Source organism: Propithecus coquereli, unplaced genomic scaffold (assembly GCF_000956105.1).
Source record: "Propithecus coquereli isolate 6110/MARCELLA unplaced genomic scaffold, Pcoq_1.0 Scaffold39, whole genome shotgun sequence".
Taxonomy (NCBI): domain Eukaryota; kingdom Metazoa; phylum Chordata; class Mammalia; order Primates; family Indriidae; genus Propithecus; species Propithecus coquereli.
The window spans coordinates 2,581,006-2,600,263 of record NW_012149618.1 but is presented as its reverse complement, the minus strand read 5'-3'; the positions used below and the strand labels follow the sequence as shown (position 1 = coordinate 2,600,263).

The 19,258-nt window shown below is 54.0% G+C and overlaps 1 protein-coding gene across 1 annotated transcript; it reads right to left on the bottom strand.

The window, feature by feature from the left end:
• Positions 1-5,099: 5,099 nt before the first annotated feature.
• SLC35F6 (solute carrier family 35, member F6) lies at positions 5,100-17,640 on the bottom strand. Its single transcript, XM_012652473.1, has 6 exons — positions 17,483-17,640; positions 9,293-9,365; positions 8,418-8,589; positions 7,952-8,164; positions 7,176-7,286; positions 5,100-5,862 (listed from the first exon to the last, which is right to left on the bottom strand). The coding sequence occupies exons 1-6, from the start codon at positions 17,557-17,559 to the stop codon at positions 5,393-5,395; spliced, it is 1,116 nt and encodes a 371-aa protein (XP_012507927.1). The 5' UTR covers positions 17,560-17,640; the 3' UTR covers positions 5,100-5,392.
• Between the last annotated feature and the right edge of the window lie 1,618 nt (positions 17,641-19,258).

Below are 19,258 nucleotides of genomic sequence, written 5' to 3'. Positions count from 1 at the left end.
TTTATTTTATTTTTTACTTCTTAAACCTTTTTGCTAAAAACTAAGACACAAACACACACAGCCAAGGCCTACACAGGGTCAGGATCATCAAGATGTCACTGGGCAACAGTCTTTCGGCTCCGTTATACTCGATCTTGTGGGACCACCATCGCATATGTAGCGTGTCGCTGGTGGAAACACTGTTACGCGGCGCGTGACTGTACTCTGACCAAACGTAATTAATTGCTAAAGAAACTGCAGAGAAAAGGAATAGTGGCTTGACGAAGAGAGAGAGACAGTCCCATCCACCCCTGCTGATTCCTGCTGGGACCCGGGGCAGGGTGCGAGAGACTGGAGCTGGTCCCCACGGGAGGGCAAGAAGCTTCTTTCAGTTTATCAAAGGAGCCAGACACTGGTGGGCCTCCCGTGCTCCTAACAAAGGCCGTGTGCCCTGACAGCTCCCGCCAGGAGCGTGGAGGAGCTGAAGCGCGTCTTGGTGGAGAGTGGACCGAAGACTCTCAGGGCGTGGGCTTCGGAGGATTATTTCAGTGGTAATGGGAGCGGATCTTACCAAAGAGAGCAGCTGGGAGTACAGAGGAAAGGCTTTTCTTCTTTTTTAATCCCCTAATAGTCCTAATCTTAATTCAGTTTCTAAACCAGATGAACACTGAGACCGAGGAAAAAGACTAACTAGGAAAAAGAGGTAAGTCACCTGTTTGCGAGGTGACCCATCCAGCATCAAAGCTGGGATCCAAAGGAGCAGCAGGACCTTCATCCTGAGAGCAGGACTGGGCACTTCCGGAGAGCAGGAGGCTGGCCCCACGGCGAGAGTGAGTTCTGGTTTCTGCAGAGGCAGAAGTAAAAGTAAACTAGCACTGTACTGATGACTTTCGGATGTTTTTGTGATGCCCTGGTGACATCCCCCTTGGCTGTTCCAGAATTCTGGTGGGAGTCCCTGCCCAGCTTGTGTGGGTAATGCCTAACTCTCAGCAATGGCAGGCTGAGTGAACAGGGTCTGCAGTCCTGTAAGGCAGAGTTTTTGAGGCTGGCCCCCTGAAGCTGTACTTGGGGACATTCATTAGGTCCACTGGCGACGGGGGTGGTGTGAGCAGTCAGGTCCAGAACATCCACTCTCTGGTGGAGACTTATGCAATAGAAGATCCCACAGCCACAGGCTCTAAAAGGTAAAAGTCTATTCCTTGAATGACTCTTGTATTCATCCTCTCTGGTTCAGACCCTAGTTAATCAAAGGTTGTTTAACTGGTCTCTGCCTTTAGGACCTCCTAACTCTCACCAAACTTGTCTCCATGTGATAATCACATGGTCTTTCTAAACAGCAGTTTGGATCGTGTCATTCCCCTGCCTAAAACTCTCCACAGCACTCTCCTGTACTGTCTACGGGATAAGTTCTAATGCCTCACAAGGTCTACGAGGCACGGCACCCACCGGCTCCTGCCTACCTCTCTGGCTTGGCCTCCTGCCACTTTCTGTGTGGCATGCTTATTGCCAGTCATAGCAGTCTACTTACCTGCAGTTCTTAGCACGTCACCTTGTCATGCATATACATGCTTCTGTGGTTTTTACAACCCGTTTCTTCCTCTTTGCCTCCCTCCCACCTCCCTAGACTGGATGACTCCTGCTCATCCTCCAATCCCCAGTTCAGGTGTAGCATTGATACCTGTACCCACAGCCCTCTCTCCTGTGCTTCCTCCCCTGTATGTCATACAGAGGCCTCTCATTGCATGTCATGCAATGAGAATTTTTTCTTTTTTTTCCTTTTTTTTGAGACAGAGTCTTGTTCTGTTGCCTGGGCTAGAGTGCCGTGGCGTCAGCCTAGCTCACAGGAACCTCAAACTCCCGGGCTCAAGTGATCCTCCTGCCTCAGCCTCCCGAGTAGCTGGGACTACAGGCACGCGCCACCACGCCCAGCTAATATTTTGTTTCTATTTTGAGTTGCCTGGCTAATTTTTTCTATTTTTAGTAGAGACAGGGTCTCGTTCTTGCTCAGGTTGGTCTCGAACTCCTGACCTCAAGCAATCCTTCTGCCTCGGCCTCCCAGAGTGCTAGGATTACAGGCGTGAGCCACCGCACCTGGCCTTGTTACTCTTTCTTTACCATGTCTCTCTTATTTGATGGATCACAGTCCTTGGAGCACATCAATTCTCAACAAAGTTTATTGGATTATGGGATAGAAATCCCTTATTAAAAATTTTTGACAAGTCTGCTTAATGAAGAAGGATAATTTATAAATTTTTATGGCTACACAGGGAATCCCCTGCTGACCTCAGGTTTTGAAAGGATATAATCAACAAGGCCAGAGGGACACTTAACCAAGCTAAATACAAAAGAATAACAATCTACAAGAGGGTCAGGGAGGTGAACATGTTTAGAAATGCAAAGAAGTTCTCCCTTTTACAGGCAGCAGGGTCTTGAGATAACATGATTTGTCCAGGGTCACCCAGTCAGGGTTGGGGCAGAGCTGAGGACACTGGTGCCCTACCCTTCGTCCGGTCCTCATCAGGGCCGAGCACTGACTTCCTGGAGTGCTGTTTGCTTGTAAAACTACACCGAGACCTTAGGACAAAGGGAAAGCAAACAGATCACTTGGCACGGTCCTCGGTCTGCCCCGTGGGCAGATGCTGGCGGAAGAGGATGCACCCAGCTTCTAGGGATCCCCCAGGATTGCTCTGGGTGGGACAGGGACTGATCAGTTCACTGGAATGCAGACTTTTAAAATTAGACTGTATTTGAACCAAGTTTCTAGAAGTCTATTTTCATCAATACTAATTTCAGGTTCAGGGCCTCCACGCCCAACTCCCACCATTCAGGGCTCCCTATCCACTCAAAACAATCGGCCACAGCTAGACATTCCCAGGAGCCCCCAGTCTCAGCGGGAGCGTGGAGAGCCTTGCCTCCCTCAGACGTGCCCAGGCTGGCACGGCAAGGCCTCCCACACTCACCCTCCCAAGCACATCCAGCTCCAGGGGTCTGGGAGGGCACCTACTGTCGGCATAAACATTTCTCTAGGTATCCCGTTTTAATTTACAATCAACGTGAATTTTACATTTTACTCCATGATGGAGTGTTCTAATAAAAGGTTTCTCCACCTCTGAGCAAATGATGCTTTGTGCCGGGCACCAGGCCTCTGCTGGGACTTCTTTGCTGCTGACATACCACCCCTGGTGGACAGCGCAGCTCATACAGCTCTCCACTGGGCTTTGGCAGTTTCCAGGTGTCTTCCCAGCTATTGTCTTACGTAATTTTCCTCCTGGGAGATGGAGCCTGGATTTCCCATTATAGAGACGTGAAGACCCAAAGTGCTTGGTGGTGATTTGCCTGAGTTGGTGGCAGGTCTGATGGACCCCTCCCTATATGCTGTCACCTTCACCACCCCAACGCTTCAACGTTAAAATCAACAGCCCCCTAGGGCAGTGTTCGAAAAAAGGCCAAGCGCTCCCCTAACACCCTTGTAAACACTTTGCTCGGTTGAGCACACAGGTGGGGCAGCACGTAGCAGGTGAGCGGTCCTGGACTCTTGAGTGGGCTCCTGGCTACCCTATCTGTGGCAGAATGCGACAGGCAAAGACTGAGAACCTAGAAACCTGGCTTTGCCTGTAAGTGGCTATGTGACCTTGGGGAAGTTCCTTTGCTTTTCTGGGATTTAGTTTCTTCACGTGAACAGTGAACTGAAGCCGAGGTGACTCGCATGCCTTGGTACATCAGAGCTTTTCCAATCCAACATTCTAGACCCCACCCCCAGGCATCCTTTTGTGCCCCTTCCCTTTCATTAAAAGTCTAATATTGCTAATTTTCCTTTTCTTTTATTAAAAATGAAAGTCCGAAACAACATTCTAAGGCCCCAGGTTTTGGACAAGGCAGCTGTAGTCTCCACCACTCTCAGTGTGCGTTTCCTTCTTCTCTCGACAGATGCCATGGCCCGGAGAAGCTCTGGGCCCCCTGGGACTCAGAGCTGGTGGAATGGACCTCCCCGCAAAAAACCCACATTAATGACCTGCTGGAATCCCACACAACTGGAGAGCTTCGCTTGTCAAAAGCTCCCTTCTCTCAGAGGCTATTTTAAGGAAGGCATTAGTACTCTGCTTGACTAAGCTGCCCAGGAAAAAGACTTGAGGCTGCGCGTCACCAGTCCACGCACCCAGCGCCCAGTGAGCAACACTGCAACTAGGGGCTGCTCAGCTCCCTGGGGTCCTGCTCTCCCTTCTCTTCAGGATGGGGTTGAGACAGGGAACTGGCAGGTTTGGGCATTGCTGCAGGTATTGCCTAGGGTATTGCTGTGGCATTACCTGAGTCAGGAGGTCGCAAAATTTCAAATTGCCCTGATCAAAACAGGATGGAGGCAGGCAAGTTCCAACTGGTTAGAACCAAGATGGCGAGGAACACTGCCCCTTCCGTGAATATTCCTCTCATTGTTTAAGCTGTTGGTTAAATAGAAAGGCATCAGGGAACCAAGCGGCAGGTTCTCTTCTGCAGGGAGGGCCAGCCTCTACTCTGTGGAGTAGACTTTTTGGAGTTTCTGAATAAATCTTGCTTTCACTTTATACTGTCAGCTGGCTCCTGAATTTAATTGCGTGAAGCCAAGGACTCACTTGGACCTCAAGTGGCTCCTGGTGTCAGGAGTCACTTTCCTGTGTCGAGTTACCTGGAGGGCAACAGTACAAGAAGCTTCCAACCCAGCCATAGGAAACCTGCCCCGAAGACCCCACAGAGACCCATACAGCAGGTGGGCCAGAGGTCTGGAATCAGGTAAATCTAGGTTGGATACTGGCTCCATGAGGAAGTCTCTTCACTTTCTCTGGGCCAGTTTCTTCACGTGTACCCACCTCTAAAAACTGTTATGCAAGAGAATGTGTTAAGTTAAGCATTTAACACAATGCCCGGGGTACTCGCATTAGTCGGCACTGGGCCAACTACCTAACATGCTGGGTGGGGGCAGACACTGAGTTCGCAGCAGAGTCTGGGCTGAAACCCAGGTCTCTAGACAGGTTTAGGGATTATCTTATAAATTTTAGGAAATACAATGCTTAGTTCTGGTTTAAATTTGCTCACTGACTTCTTCAGAGAACCAAATCTAGCTTATAGCACATAAACTAGACAATCTATTATGATAATCTAGTTTATGATCCAGAAACACTAGGGTTGTAAATTCCTGCAATTCAACTTCATGATTTAGTGCTAGTGCTGCAGGAGGGGCTCAGAGGCCTATGGGGGCTGGGTAACACCACCCTGCAGGGGGTGGCAAGAAAAGAGGACTTGGGTGTTGTGTTATCTTCTGTGGCAGCAGTTGCCGTGGGGGTCTGTAGGGACAGGGCACTTGAGGCTCACCAGCCTGTGTGGCCTCAGCCTCAGGGTGAAGGAGCACCCAGGTGGCAGCAGGGGCCTCAAGGGAGGAGGCTCAGCTGGTATCGTTGATGGGGGTCCGGGTGCCACCCAGCAGTCTCTCCTGCTCGCCCTCCTCCGCCAGGGGCCGGCCCCGGGACAGGCGGGCCAGCAGCGGGCGGTGCAGCCCGTTGTAGAGGGCGGTACCCATCAGGAGGATGAGGAAGCCGAGGATCTGCAGTGCGTGGAAGGCCTCCCAGCCCAGCGCCAGGCTCACTGCCCAGATGACGACAGTGCGCAAGCTGTCCAACACCATGCGGGTGGTGGCGCTCAGCTCCTTGGTGACGCTGATGCCCGCAAAGTTGAAGAAGGCGATGCTGCTGATGTTGCCCAGCAGCGCCAGGGCGATGAGCGGCTGCCGGCCCACCTGGCAGAAGGCGTCCAGGGCGTCCTCCAGCGTCCCACGAGGGTTTCCGCTGAAGGAGCCGGCGGGGATGTAGTACATGGGCACCAGCAGCAGGGACAGGATCACGAAGCCGAAGAGGCCTGGGGGGGTGGAGGAAGCGTGTCACGTTCTGGTCCCTGCCCCAGACTCCCAGCACGTCCTGCCTGCTCCGTCTCCTCTGATCTCTGGGCTGCTCCTTCCAGCAGCCCTCACGTGGCTCCCTCCTCTCAGGTCCCAGGGCCTGCTCTGGGAATCCCTCCCTCAGCCTCTCAGGAACCCCCTAGCCTGCATGGGCTCCCGCTGCCCCTTCTCCACTTTAACCCGCGCTTTTTGACTGGATCAAGGGTAAGACATACATTTTATATTGTGACCCAGCCCACATGTGCGCAGGCATGCAGACACGCACTCACAAAACAACAGCTACCCTTGCTATGCACAACGCTCTGACATTTTAAAATTCTATTCTATTAATTTAAAGAATTGCTGGCTGCAACTCACTATGCTGCTTCTACCAGTGTGGAAAAACAGCTCTCTAATTCAGTTTGTTACTGGTCTGTGGCAAGAAGCCTGCGCCAGAACGTAAGTCGATATGCTGTTTCATTCATAAAGTCTTGCCAGAAAATAGAAAGAGAAAACAAACAGCATGCTCAGTGACGTCGCTGACCTAGCTGCTTCATTCTGCTGTGAGATCCTCAGCTCGCTGTGCCAGGCATGAACCGCTCCTAGACAGGCGCCCCCGCGCAGGCCATTCTTTGGGAGCACAGCTCTAACCCATCCTGCTAACTCCATATTCTTAAAACATAATGTTGATAGTTACTTCTCTGCCCAAAACCCTTCAGTGGTTCCTGCCTGCCTGTCATTTAAAGTCTCATCCACTTGCCTGATGTCAAGGTTCTCCTCGACACGACTCTAACCTACTTCACTGCTGATTATTTCCCCAGCAATAACCCATATTGCACACGAAGTATTCCTCACTGGCTTCCAAATTCATGTCCAGCTCCTTATTCCTTTGCTCTGTCTGGAGTTCTCTGCTCCCACTCTTGCCTGCTGAAATCTGCAGCTCAAATGCCACCTTCCCTGCCCCGAGACACTCAGATATGCTTGGCAAATGAGACATCATTTGAGCACAAGTGGTCCAAGCTCAAGTGCACTGCCTGGCCCTTCCTTCTGGCTGGTAACCTCCTCTGGAGTGGGGCCTGCATCTCCTTCGTCTTCGTCCTCGGCCTGCCCTAGCTGCTGGCACAGCAGGTGTCAGAGGATCTGTCAACACACACCTGGTGAAGGAGGAAGGCATGGGGGCAGGAGGGTCCCCTCTCAGAGGTCCCCAGTACCTCACCCAGTGCTCCATGTGTGCAGTTCACTCCCCACGCCACCCTCCAGCCCCCTCTTCCCAGGCCCCTGTGCCCACACACACCCTCAGTGCCGACGGCCCGTAGTGGGTGCACGTTGTGTTTGTAGACGAACTTCTCCTCTAGCACCATCTGGATGGCGACGATGATCTGGGCCATGATGATTAACAGGTCCCCTGTATGGAAGGAGGGGCTCACATGAGGGCAGGAATGCACGGGGTCTGGGGACCAGGACAGCATGGCTGTGGGGACAGAACAACATGCCATCCCTGACCTTTGCAGGGCCTCATATGGTTCACAGGCTCAGTTTTCACTACCTGTGCCTGATCCCCTGGGCTCTGAGGGGCAGGCCAGCAGGCCAGGGCTGAGGCTCCAGAAGGTGCAGAGGCCTGCCTGGGCCTGAGAGCTGCCCCTTGGGTAAGCAGCAGGCTCTGAGATAGATATCCCTGGGTAATCCTGGCCCTGAGTAACCCAGGACGGCCACTTCGTTGTAAAATGGGCTGTGATTCCCCTTGGGGACCGTGAGGGTCACTGTGTTGATGAATGCACAGTGCTGAGCACCAGGCTGGGCACTTGGTAAGTGCTCAATAAGCGTCTGTTCCTTTCCATTTCCAGATCTAGCAGTTTCTCTGTCTAAATCTATATTACAGAACAAAAGACTTGCCAGTCTTCCTTGGTATAGCCACATCCCTTTCCAGTCTTCCCTACACTCTGTCCGCCACCCCGAGAGCAGGTGTACCCAGGGCCTGGCATACGGGAGAGCTGGCACAAGTCGTCCAGGAAACGAATCAGTGCTGGGACCTGGGGAGGATGGGACAGGACAGGGCCGCCCTGGCCATACCTGTGATCACTTCGCTGAGCTTGTGCTGATCGTCATGCTTGCTCAGGAGGTCGGCCAGCCCCACGACCACCAGCCCCGCGATGGTGGCCAGGATGCCCAGCCACTGGCTCAGGACCAGCCTCCGGCCCAGGAAGGCCACCGAGAACAGGCCTGTGAATATGATCACTGCACCCCGCAGCATCTGGAAGCTGGAGGCACTGGTCATGTTCAGAGCTAGGAGAGGAGAGACACACGACTGTTAGCTCCTAAGGGCTGTCTGTTGCTGAGGGGTCCCTGGGGCTGGAGATGTGCCGAGCACACAGTAGGGTGCTTCATCAACCCCAGCTGTGTGCGTGCATGTGCGTGGAGTCTGGGGGAGAGTGGCGGGGGGGGGGGAAGGTGAGTCGGGGGGTGCTGTTTCACCAATGGCCCTGTACCACCCAGCCCCTCGGCCCTGAGTCCTTCTCAGCCTGGCCTGGCTACTCACCCACATACATGAGGCTGGTCCCTGTCATGTCACAGAGGGCTGGAGGAAGGAAAAGAAGGGGGTTGAAGGGCTGCTGGGGGTCCACGCTGGAGTCTGACTGCCCTGCGGCTCTGCACCGGAGGAGGTAGAAGGCAGCCAGGCAGGAGAACTCTCCCAGGAACATGCCCACTGCCTGCAGGGACGACAGTCCAAGGACTTCAGAGCTGGAAGGGACCTCGGGGATCACCTTCAACACTTTTTTTTTAAAATACAAACTTGCTTCAAACAAGAGCTTACCTAGAACCCCAACATGTAAAACACACAAAAGCAGAGCTGCCGTGGGAGGCCAGAGACTGCTTCCTAGGTCTTCACAAAGACCCCAAAATATCCCGATGAAACCTTAAGGCATGTAGAGCCCTGTCTGAAAACCCCCGATCCAGGCTAATCCCTAGTCAAGTTGCAGGCGGAGAAATTGAGGCCCAGAGAGGTTCAGACTTATGTAAGGCCACAAAGTAAGTTGGTGGCAGAGCTGGGGCTGCCATTTGAGTCTCCTGATTCCCAGTCCGGCAAATAGGGGGTCTTCCATTTATGGCATCAGCCCTGCCCCAGCTGGCTCTGGGCTCCCAGTAGATGGAGAGCAGGCTTTTGCCACTGGGGTTGATGTTTTCCCTGTGTCCTGACTTGGATGTGGTGAGGGCATGACCACTCTCCAAACCTCTTGCAAAGGCCTGTGCCCTTTGCCCACTTCCAGAGGTTCTGTTCTGCGGAGGGAGAGAGAGAAGTGGGCAGCTCTTCTGGGAGCAGAGAAAGGCTGTACCCCTAGGTCAGGAAGCAGCCCAGCCTCATGGGGGATGAGATGTGGGAGATAGGAGGAGGGGAGGGACAGGGCCAGATACCTGGAGGAAAGGATGCTGGAAACTGTGTTCCTTGCTCCCTCCGCAGCCCTCAGCCGTGAAGTTGTCCGCCCACCTGCAGCAGAGAGAGGGAAGGTCAGACCCTGGCAGCACGGCAGGGCTCTCAACCCTGCCCTGACGCTGGAGGAAAGACTCACTCCTCTCAATGCCAAGAGGCCCGGACTTGGGTGACTCAGTCCCAGAGTGGAGCTCCCTTGCAAAGGGGCCAGTCTCTACAGCAAGGAGTTTTTTGTTTTGTTTTTTTTTTGAGATAGTCTCGCTGTTACCTGGGCTAGAGTGCCATGGCGTTAGCCTAGCTCACAGCAACCTCAAACTCCTGGGCTCAAGTGATCCTTCTGTCTCAGCCTCCCGAGTAGCTGGGACTACAGGCATGCACCACCACACCCAGATAATTTTTCCATTTTTAGTAGAGATGGGGTCTTACTCTTGCTCAGGCTGGTCTCGAACTCCTGACCTCAAACAATTCTCTTGCTGTGGCTTCCCAGAGTGCTAGGATTATAGACATGTACCACTGCACCTGGCCTACCAAGGTGTTTTGACCCAGCATTTCCTCTAATTAGGAATGTAGGAGTGAATGTCGGTGCCTTTGTAATACCATGGAAATCACAGATATTCTCATTATCACATTAGAGTCACTGTATATATCGTGAAGTATCATTTATTCTCATCACTCATAATAATTACAGTAATTAGACCCACTTCTTATAATTTAATGTATTAAAAAGCATATATATTATTGTATCATAAATTTGCTTTTTAAATATTTGATAACTCCATTTCAATTTAATTGGCTTCTTTTGTAATCCTTGGTCTTTTATTTGCACATTTTAAAACATTACTCTAAGAAGAAGTCCACAGGCGACACCAGACTGTCAAAGGGATCCGTGGCACAAAAAATATCAAGAGCCTCTGATCTATGGTAATACTGGGGCCTGGGAAATGACCACCTGATCATCTTCAAAGAACCAAAGCGGCTTGGAAGATCGCTCTACCGCGGACTCTCAAGCAGGTGGCAAACATCGCTCTCCTGGAGTGACCTCCCAGTCAGGCCTGGCAGGTGGTGATGACTGATTATGACGAACTTCCCCTCTGAGCCCAAACACGAGCTCAGTATCCTTTGCGACACAGCGCTCTGGGCAGCTTACTTACCAATCACTCCGAATTGTCTGCCATCTGTGCAGGAAAACTTCCTCTCCTGAATTTCACTTTTGCTAGGCTTAGTTATGTCTCTGGAGTCTAGTCTAATCTTTCACTGGAAGCTCTTCAGATTTTGGGGGACTTTTCAACATCCTTCTGAATCTTCTCATCTCCTAGCTAAACAGCCCTTCCCAACCTTTCGCCCCTCCCGGCTGCTGACTCCTGGTGGTGCACTGGTGGGCCGAGGCCCAGAGCCAAGACCATGTGATCTGGCCCAGACTGAGGCTGGCAAGATGTGGCCCCTCCCTTGTGTTGGACACCCCGGGTTAGCTGACACAGCTCCAACTACACCAGCCACGGCACGTGCTGACTCAAGTCAGCAGAGACCCAGAGCTCACGTCTGTGGCAAGCCTCTGCTCCCAAAGGGCGGGGAGCCCTCCCAGTGCCTGGGCCTCCCCCACAGGGCCATGGGGCACACACCGCTGGCTATGATGCAGTTAGGGTCTGGGGTTGACACACAGCTAGGGGCTGGGACACTGGCAGTGGCAAGGGCTGGCTTAGTGGTGATGGGGTTCCTGGCCAACTACGTGGGGAGCACAGACCTGAACACATCTCACCTGAAGAATATAAGGCCAAGGCAAACCTACCCCACAGCAGAGACCCTGCCCGCTCCTGGAGGTGTGGAGGAGGAGCAGTTAGGAGGGCCTGTGGTTCCTGGGACTGGTGGGGGCAAAGGAGAGTTGAAGGGAAGAGAGAAGTTCGGACAGGACTGGTTAGAGACAGAGAGAAACCTGGAACCCTGGGTGGCTCAGGAGTTGAGGCTGTCACCAGTCCCAGTACCAAAGGGACAAGAAAGCCCCTGCTATAGAACAAAAGCCGCCTGCTCTCTGGGCTCGCAATTCTGTTTGATCTGCTGCTGGTTCTGGCTCTCGGATCCCGGGCAGGGCAGGACATGGATGTGGGTGTGGGCCACACACCAACTGCACGGCTCGCCCAGGCAGGCCTGCTCTTGGAGCCAGGCTTGCTTTTGCAGAAGAGCCCACTGAGAAGGCCTGCGTGGGGCAACTGAGCAAAACAGGAGAAGTGAGGAAGAGTGAAGCAGTCGCACCTTACCGAGGGCACAGACCCAACTGCCCCAGAGCAAGTGAGCAGGTCGGAGAGACAGGAATTGCCAGGGCTGGCGCCTGGGCTCCTCCAGGGGGGATAAGGGACGTGCTGCCCAGTCCACGAAGGTCGACCAGAAGCCTAAGGCAAAGGCTTTCTGTTTCTGGACTGGGCTGTGCTAGGTATGGAAGCCACTTCCTCAACCTGGTGCCACACCCAGACCACAGACTGGCCGGCTCAAGAGTCTCCCAAGATCTAGCAGTGGTGAATGCACCGTGGGTTACTGCCTGCACAGCTTATATCAACGACAACGCACATTCTGGTTCCACATTCACTGTCATCTAAGAGTGAGCTCAGCATCCGGCTCTTTCTCCATCTCTCAGTCGCCTGCTCCTAGCACATTAGTATACAGGAGCGAAAACATTTCCGTTGAACAAATGAGGCTTCCAGACCGCACCCAGCCAACAGGGCAGGAACTGCAGGCCAGAGGCTACAAATCCATGAGTCTGACCTCCCACCTGGGGCTGAGGTGCCCCCTGCTGGTGAAACAGGCAGGTCGGAAGGGGAAGGGAAACCCCTCTGAGTCCTTCCCCAGGGCTGGGCCCTTTGGAGGAGCTGGCTGTAGGGCTGGTGCTGCGCTTCCTCCCCTACCCCAAGGGTTGTCTTTGCTTTCTCCATGTGTAGGTCTGCCTGGACAAGGCTGGCTGGCGGTGTTCCCGGCTGGGGAAATGAAATCTGTTTGTATCTGAGGGCCTGGGGTGGGCTCACAGCCCAAGGGATTGGGTGTCAGCTACACGGGCTGCCCTGCCCAGCTCTGAGAAGCTCAGGCCTGCAGGTGTCTTGAGGCAGGAAGTCAGCTCTCTCATCCTGGCCTGGAGACGGACTTCAGCTCATTGTACAGGCTTGGAAGGACCCAGGTCCTACAGACAAGAGCCAAAATCCAGCACCAGTTTATCTGGGGATGACAGCAATGACCCCTAAGGGGGGTAGCACCTTGCTGTCTGTCAATGCTTCACAAACGTATTTTTTTTTTTTAATGCACAATTCACTGAGCACCAATTTTGTGCTCAAGCCTGAGGTGTACACTTCACGGGGACTGTCCCACTTAAGCCTCAAAAGAAGGATCCTCATTTTACAGAGGGGGGCTCCAAGGCTGGGGTGAGGAGAGCTCTTCAGGTAATAGGCAGACCCAGGGCCAAACCCTGCTTGAATCTACACTCAGAAAAGACAGCAGAACACAGGGGAAGCTCAGAGTTCTGAGTCACACAGACTGGGCAAGTTACAGGGGTAATCACGCCAACACTGAAGAGCTGTCAAGAGTAATAAATGATGTAAGAGATATATAGCCTGGCACACGGCAGGTAATCAATAAAAATCATTTTCTGTCCCTTCTCCCTTGTCCTCTTATTGAGCAGGGGTCAGCTTCCTTGTGTGGGGTCAGTGTGGCCCCACCTCTGTTCCAGCCTGGAAGCTTCTGGGAGAGCATCTGGAACCTGCCCTGCTGGCTGTGGCAGAGGTAGCTGGTGGGGCCTCGGGCTACTGTCCGTGGTTCCACAGAGCCACGATGCCAAAGTAGAAGAAACTTGGCCATCATCTCACCGCACTCCCTATTTGACAGACAAGGAACCCAGGGGTCAGAGAGGACCTGAGGCACACAGGGTTCATCAGGTACTGAGACGGGAACAGTACTCAGGACATTGGGAAGTTCTCCTCTGACCTGGTAATTCCAGAATCTTCCCACAGCCCTGACTGGGGTGAGGAGAGGGTTAGCCTGGAAGATGGGCCTCCGTTCTCTGTAGACACTGGTTCTGGGGGAAAGCCCTGACCTCCAGGCCAGGAGGCCTGTGAGGCCCTGGCAAGGGGCAGGCTGAGGCCCCTTGAGGAAGCGCCTCCGCTGGAGGCCGGTGGCCCCTTTTAGAGCTCCCGAGCCTCAGCGGCGGTGGCAGGCAGGCCGGGGAGTGAGTGGTGAGTCACTCCCTAGCATGGCCCAGGCCAAACTCAAAGCTCAGCATTCTGGGAGGCGTGCACGTCCATGTGGGGGCCGGGGGTGGCAGGCAGAGACTGAGGAAGTGGCTGATTGTGTGTCCGTTCCCGCAGAATCTCTGCCATTTCCTACGCCCCCAGCTTGTCAAGCCCGTGAGTCAGCTCCTTTCTCCTGCCATGGGACCTACAGCAGGGCCAGGGCTTCTCCACTCTCTGGCTGTCACAGCAGGTGGCACTGGCTTGTGAGGTGATTTTTATGAGACTTCTCATCTCTATGGAATAGAAAACCATCCTCAGTAGATCCTACAGTATCTGAGAGGAAGGCAGGGCAGGGATTGTCAAGTCCCTTTTACAGATGAGGAAACTGAGGCTCAGAGCAGCCCAGTGGCTCATCTAATCCCACAGCCCCCAAGCCTCATGCTCTTCCCACTGTACTACCCTGCCCTCCTGATTTAAGGCTTCCTCAACCCCTCTAAAGAACTGAGGAGGGGAGTTGAGTCTTAGTGAGCGCCTACTTGACCTCTCTTTAGATGCCAAACCTCAGCCGATTCAGGAGAATGGGGCTTCAAAACGGGCACCACCCCACGCACGGCATGGCTTAGGCAGACAGAAATGGTTTGGTCTCAAGGAGATGATCGACAGCAGGTGCTGGTGAGGAGGTGAGAAAACAGCCACGGAAACAGAAGCAGCCAGTTCACAGGGGGGGCCCCTCTGTCAAGACCCAGGGATGGGGCCACAGGGCCAGCCTGATCAATGGCAGTCTCCCTACAGCCTTCCAAAACCTGCCGAGTGGGCAGAGAGGAAAGCCGACCTGACCCGCGGCCCCAGCACAGCAGACGGCACGTGCTCACACGCACTTCCTTATCCACTGCCTTTTTCCTCCCAAGAACCCGGGGAGGGAAACGTCATGCTCCTTTTAAAGGAACTGCAGGCTACCAGAGGCTCTCAGTCTGAACCTTGAGTGGCCTCCGGTTCCAGGGGGAAGACATGCAGGATGAGGATAGCAGGATCTCCTGGGCCAAGAAGCTTGCTGCCCAGTCCTAGAGGGAGGGCACCCTGAGGCCTGGGCAGGAAGATGCTGCTTCCAGGATTATAACTTCCCAGACACCCGGACATAGGCTTGTCTGTCCTTGTCTGGGAAGATGTGAGAGGACATCCCCAAGGAGGAGGAACTTTGGTGTACCACAGTCGTAAAATAGGACCGAATTAAAATCCTGAGGCCTGAATTCCAGTCCCCATTCTGACACCAACCAGCTGAATCACAAAAAGAAACTTCTCTTGGGCCCTCCCCTATAAATTGTAGGGATCAGACTACACAATTTCCATGTTTCTAGCAGCTCTAAATGTCCCCAAAATGACTGGAGAAGTACTCAGCCTCACCTTGAATTGGTGGTCAAGAGCATGGATTTTAGAGCCAGATCATGCTGGTGCGACGATAAACTCCGCCACTTAGTAGCCGAGTTGAACTTGGGCAAGTAATTTAATCTTTCTGTACCTCAGTTTCCTCCTCCGGGGATAATGAGTATACCCGCCTGATACGGTAGTTATGAGAACTCTGCGAGTTCACACATGAAAGGCAGCCAGAGCAGGGCCTGGTACGAGGCAACGAGGTGCTCTGTGTAGTAGCTGGTTATGCTGGTTGTGAGCACATGCTTGTCTGTCTGTACCTGCCAGAAACTGCAGGTCAGAAACGTGATTTTGAATCAAAACTTCATTCGAGGTATACACAGCTGCTCCCCTATGTTCTCTCTCTGAGAGTGTCCTTCCCATGGTTTGTCCTTAGAACACCGATTAGGGTCCAATTCTGGGGCCCGTCTTGGGGTGGGAGGGTCCTGAGTGGCCCCATACTGGCTGTAGGGCAGGGGACAGGACCAAAGGTTGGGTCTCCCACCTGGGAGCCCCTTTCCTGACTCTCCGGCAGCCTCCAAGGGCAATGCCTCCTGGGGCTGAGGCTTGCTTGGCTTCCTACCCGACAGGTTTGGAGCTTTTTAAGGAAGGAGCTGAGTCAGCACAGTCTACCCCAGCAGTAACTGGCAACTTGGACTCTCCCTGGGGACAGCGGCCCTGGCAGACTTATAGTTGCTCTCTAAGCACCTGACCAAGGCCTTGAAGACTTGTCCTGCTGCGCTCATCCCGAGATGGGAGCCCTCAGGTTGGGGCTCCTTTATAGCTAAGGGCTCAGGAGGAGGGGTGACCTCCAGGAGGCTGCAGGGGCCAGAAGGCCAGCGGCTCTCCACAAGACACAGCTGGCCAGACGTGAACCAGAGAAATGGGAGGTTACCACTCAGGGTTCCACTGACTTTCCCACCTGTTTGGGGCAGGGAGGGCTCTGTGACTGCCATGCGTTTTACACATCTGTCTTCTCCACCTCAGATTCTAAGCATCTCAAAGGCACGGACCTTCTCTAGGTCACTTCTGTCCCCTTTCTCACACACTGTAGGCACCTTATACACGCCTGATGAATTAAACTGAATACTTCTCCCTCAGACCTCTCTTCTGAGGTACCGCTCATATCACTGATGGAGTGTGCTAGATATAAATTTTGTGGATGTAAATCCTCAAAAATGATGAAGAAATGGCCACTCCTCTCAAAAGGCTGCCTGTCAGTTTCTCAAAGTGTGGAGCCTGACAGAAAACCAGGGACCTGGAGCACTGCTCACAGGGTGGAAAGGGAGGTGGGAGTCACCGTGCCGACTCTGCCTTGCTCTCAAGCCTGCCAGGGCCCAGGTGGAAGTGAGGTCTAACTGGGAGATGGCCACTGCCCACTGTTGTCCACGTGTACCTTGGAATCAGACCACGGCCAGCTGTGGGCACTGGGGCTCTTAGACGGTGAACAACAGGGGCAGGAAGGCCCTACCATGAGGCAGGGGCAGAGAAAAAGGCAAAGAGCTGCCAAGAGAAGGAGCTGCCTCCCTTCCCACGACAGAGAGGAGGCTATGCCCCGCCCTTCAGCCTCATGACCGCCCTGGGTCCTCAGTCCCCAAGCCCCTGGGGACTGTCCTCACTGCCTCACCCCCATATCCCAGGGTCGAACTCCTTATCTGCCCTCCCTGTCTGGGTTAACGACGCTTCTCTTCACCCCTCCCAGGCAGAAACCAGGAGTGATCCTTGTCTCTTGACCCTGTGGTGGGTCAGGCCTTGTTGCTTCAGTGTGCACCTGGTCTCTGCCACCCATCCCTTCCTCACCACCACCTCCTAGTTCCCCTCTTGGGGAACTGCTACAGCAGCCTTGGAGTGGTTTTTCCTGCACCAAACACTCATGTCCACCACCACGTTAACCGCGTTGCCTTTTTCTTTTTCAATCACTTTCAGCATGGCATTCCCAGCTCAAAAGCTCTTCTCTGATCATGGGATAAAATCCAGCCTGGGCATCTGGTGCTGGTTACAATCGACTTCAATGTGGCCTTTCGGTTCCCGGCCTCACAGTCTCCCCGCTTACTAACAGAATCCCACCTAAGCTTTAAGGTGCAGCTCTAACTCCTCCTCCATGAGGGGCCCATAGGCCACCCCCTTCTTTAGCGCACGGCCCTTCACGCTCACTGACGGCCACTACTGTGGCTCGTGTGCGCCAGTCCTGGGGTCTCCCTCGCTGGCCCCCAGCTCTTGGAGGGGAGTGCGCAGGCTCGGACGCCAGCTTTGGAAGGGCTGAGGATAGGAACTGGTCCAACCCTGCCCTTTAAGGATAAGGAAACTGAGGCGCAGAGACAGGAGGTGACAGCGAATCAAAGCCGGGGCTCGGATCCCCAGCCCGGGGTGCGGCCCCGCTCTGCATTTCCCGGACCTCGCAACCCCGTGTGGTCATAAAGCACGTGAACCGATCGGGGCGACAGGGAAAGCCAGTGAAGCCAGGAAAGCAGAACGGAGAAGGGGGGTGGCGGAGAAGGTGCGCGGGGGTCGCCAGCGCCCGCAGGCCCAGCAGACCCCCTTCCCGGCCAGGCCCAGACTCACTTTGCCGAGAGCGTGTTGATGGAGCCGGTGACGAGCATGAGCCCGGCCAGGAACAGCTGGTACTTGGTCCAGGCCATGGCGGCGAGCGCGGGGGCTCGCTCGAGCTAGCAGCTACCAACCGGGTCACCCCGGGTCTCCTGCTCTAGCGCTTCCGGGCCGGGTATCACGTGACCCGCGCGGGCCCCGCCCCTCTCGCCCCGCCCCCGGGAGCGCGCCGGGGCCGTGGTGCCCAAGCTCTGCCCGTCCGCCCGGGCGCGCTGGTGCCCATCGGGTGGCTCCGGAGAGTCTCGGGTCTCCCCATTTGTAAAAGGGGCTGATGGCATGGGGCAATGAGGATGCATCGTGGATGTCAGAGCGTTTCGTAAACCGTATAGGGAGGTTGAGCGGACCGGTGTCAGAGAGAGTGCTCCGAAGTGGAAACGGCCAGCGTGAAACTCTGGGGAGGCCTGGGAGGTGTCCCTAGGGATCCCAGCCTGCCAAATTGCGCCCATCTTCCAGCACAAAGGCATAGGAATTTAGTTCCTGCTGCCGAGGGGGCCATTTTATAGTCGAGGAAACTAAATTGAGAGAAGCCCAGTGATTTGCTTAAGAGATGCTGGGGGGCGAGGTGTTGCACTGAGATTCTTTACTCTCCAAAAATCCGGACCTTCTGTGTAGCCCCTGCACCACGCCCTGCCCCACTGCTCCTTCGTGGGCGCTCTAGTTGCTGATCAGAGGCGTCCTGGCAGAAAGACCGTCCCTAGGTTTGTTTGCAGAGGATTTTTGGCCTTTAAAGTCCTACTCCTCGTTCTCAGCCTCCAGTTGCCGGCCTTCCCCTTACTCGGCGCTCTCGTTTGCATCCCATGCCTGGTCATTCCAGAGGCAAGACCCTTTGGGAAACTGCTTCAGACCCAGCATGCACATTTCCCTGGTTACCACAGAACTTGTTACTGGAGGTACAGAGATAGGACCTGTCTGCCAGCTCCTCCTGCTTACCCAAAGACTGCCTTGAACTTGTAAAAATGGCCAGTGCAGACTCAAAAAATCTCTCAAGGGACTGCACCAGACCCCTCTATTGCAGGAAGATCTGATGGAGAAGCTGTGTAAGTGGGGTCTTGGACAAAATGTGGGTCCCAGATAGACAGGGGAAGGGCTTTACTGCATGAGAAAGTGGCGATGGTGCAGAGGCGTGAGTGAGTGTGGAACATGTCTGGGATCTGCAGATCGTTCCAGAAATTTCCTTCACTGGAACCTGACCTCTCTCAGTCAGTGGGGAGATGGAAGACCCAGAGGAGGTTTCTTTTGAGCTTCTTATCTCCAATGACACCCCTAGTTTTGTGTGATTTCAAAGGAATTCATTCACTTATCCAAAAACGTTTACTGAGACGCTGGGGCCTGTAGGATGAATGAAGCACAGCTTCTCTCCCAAGGGACAGACGGGGGCAGCCCACACAGCTGATAGCCCACCCCTATCAGAGGCGGTTCCCATAGGCCATGGTGACTCACCCAGTGGGCCTCTGGCCATTTCCCCTACATGAGTCCAGGCCAAGGGCACTGTCTTGAAGTAAACATTACTAATGACCAGCCGACATGATGTCACTAGCAGTGCAGTCTCTGTCTGTATAGCCATATCATAAAATGAATTTTAATTTATCATGATATTCTGACCGTTCATCATACTGCTATCTCTGGAGCCCAGGAGACAGGAGGATTCATTGGCAAATACACGTGGAGACCACTAAGTGTAAAGCTTAGAGCCAGGTGTGGAGCCCTGAAGAGAAGCAAGACAAGGTAGCT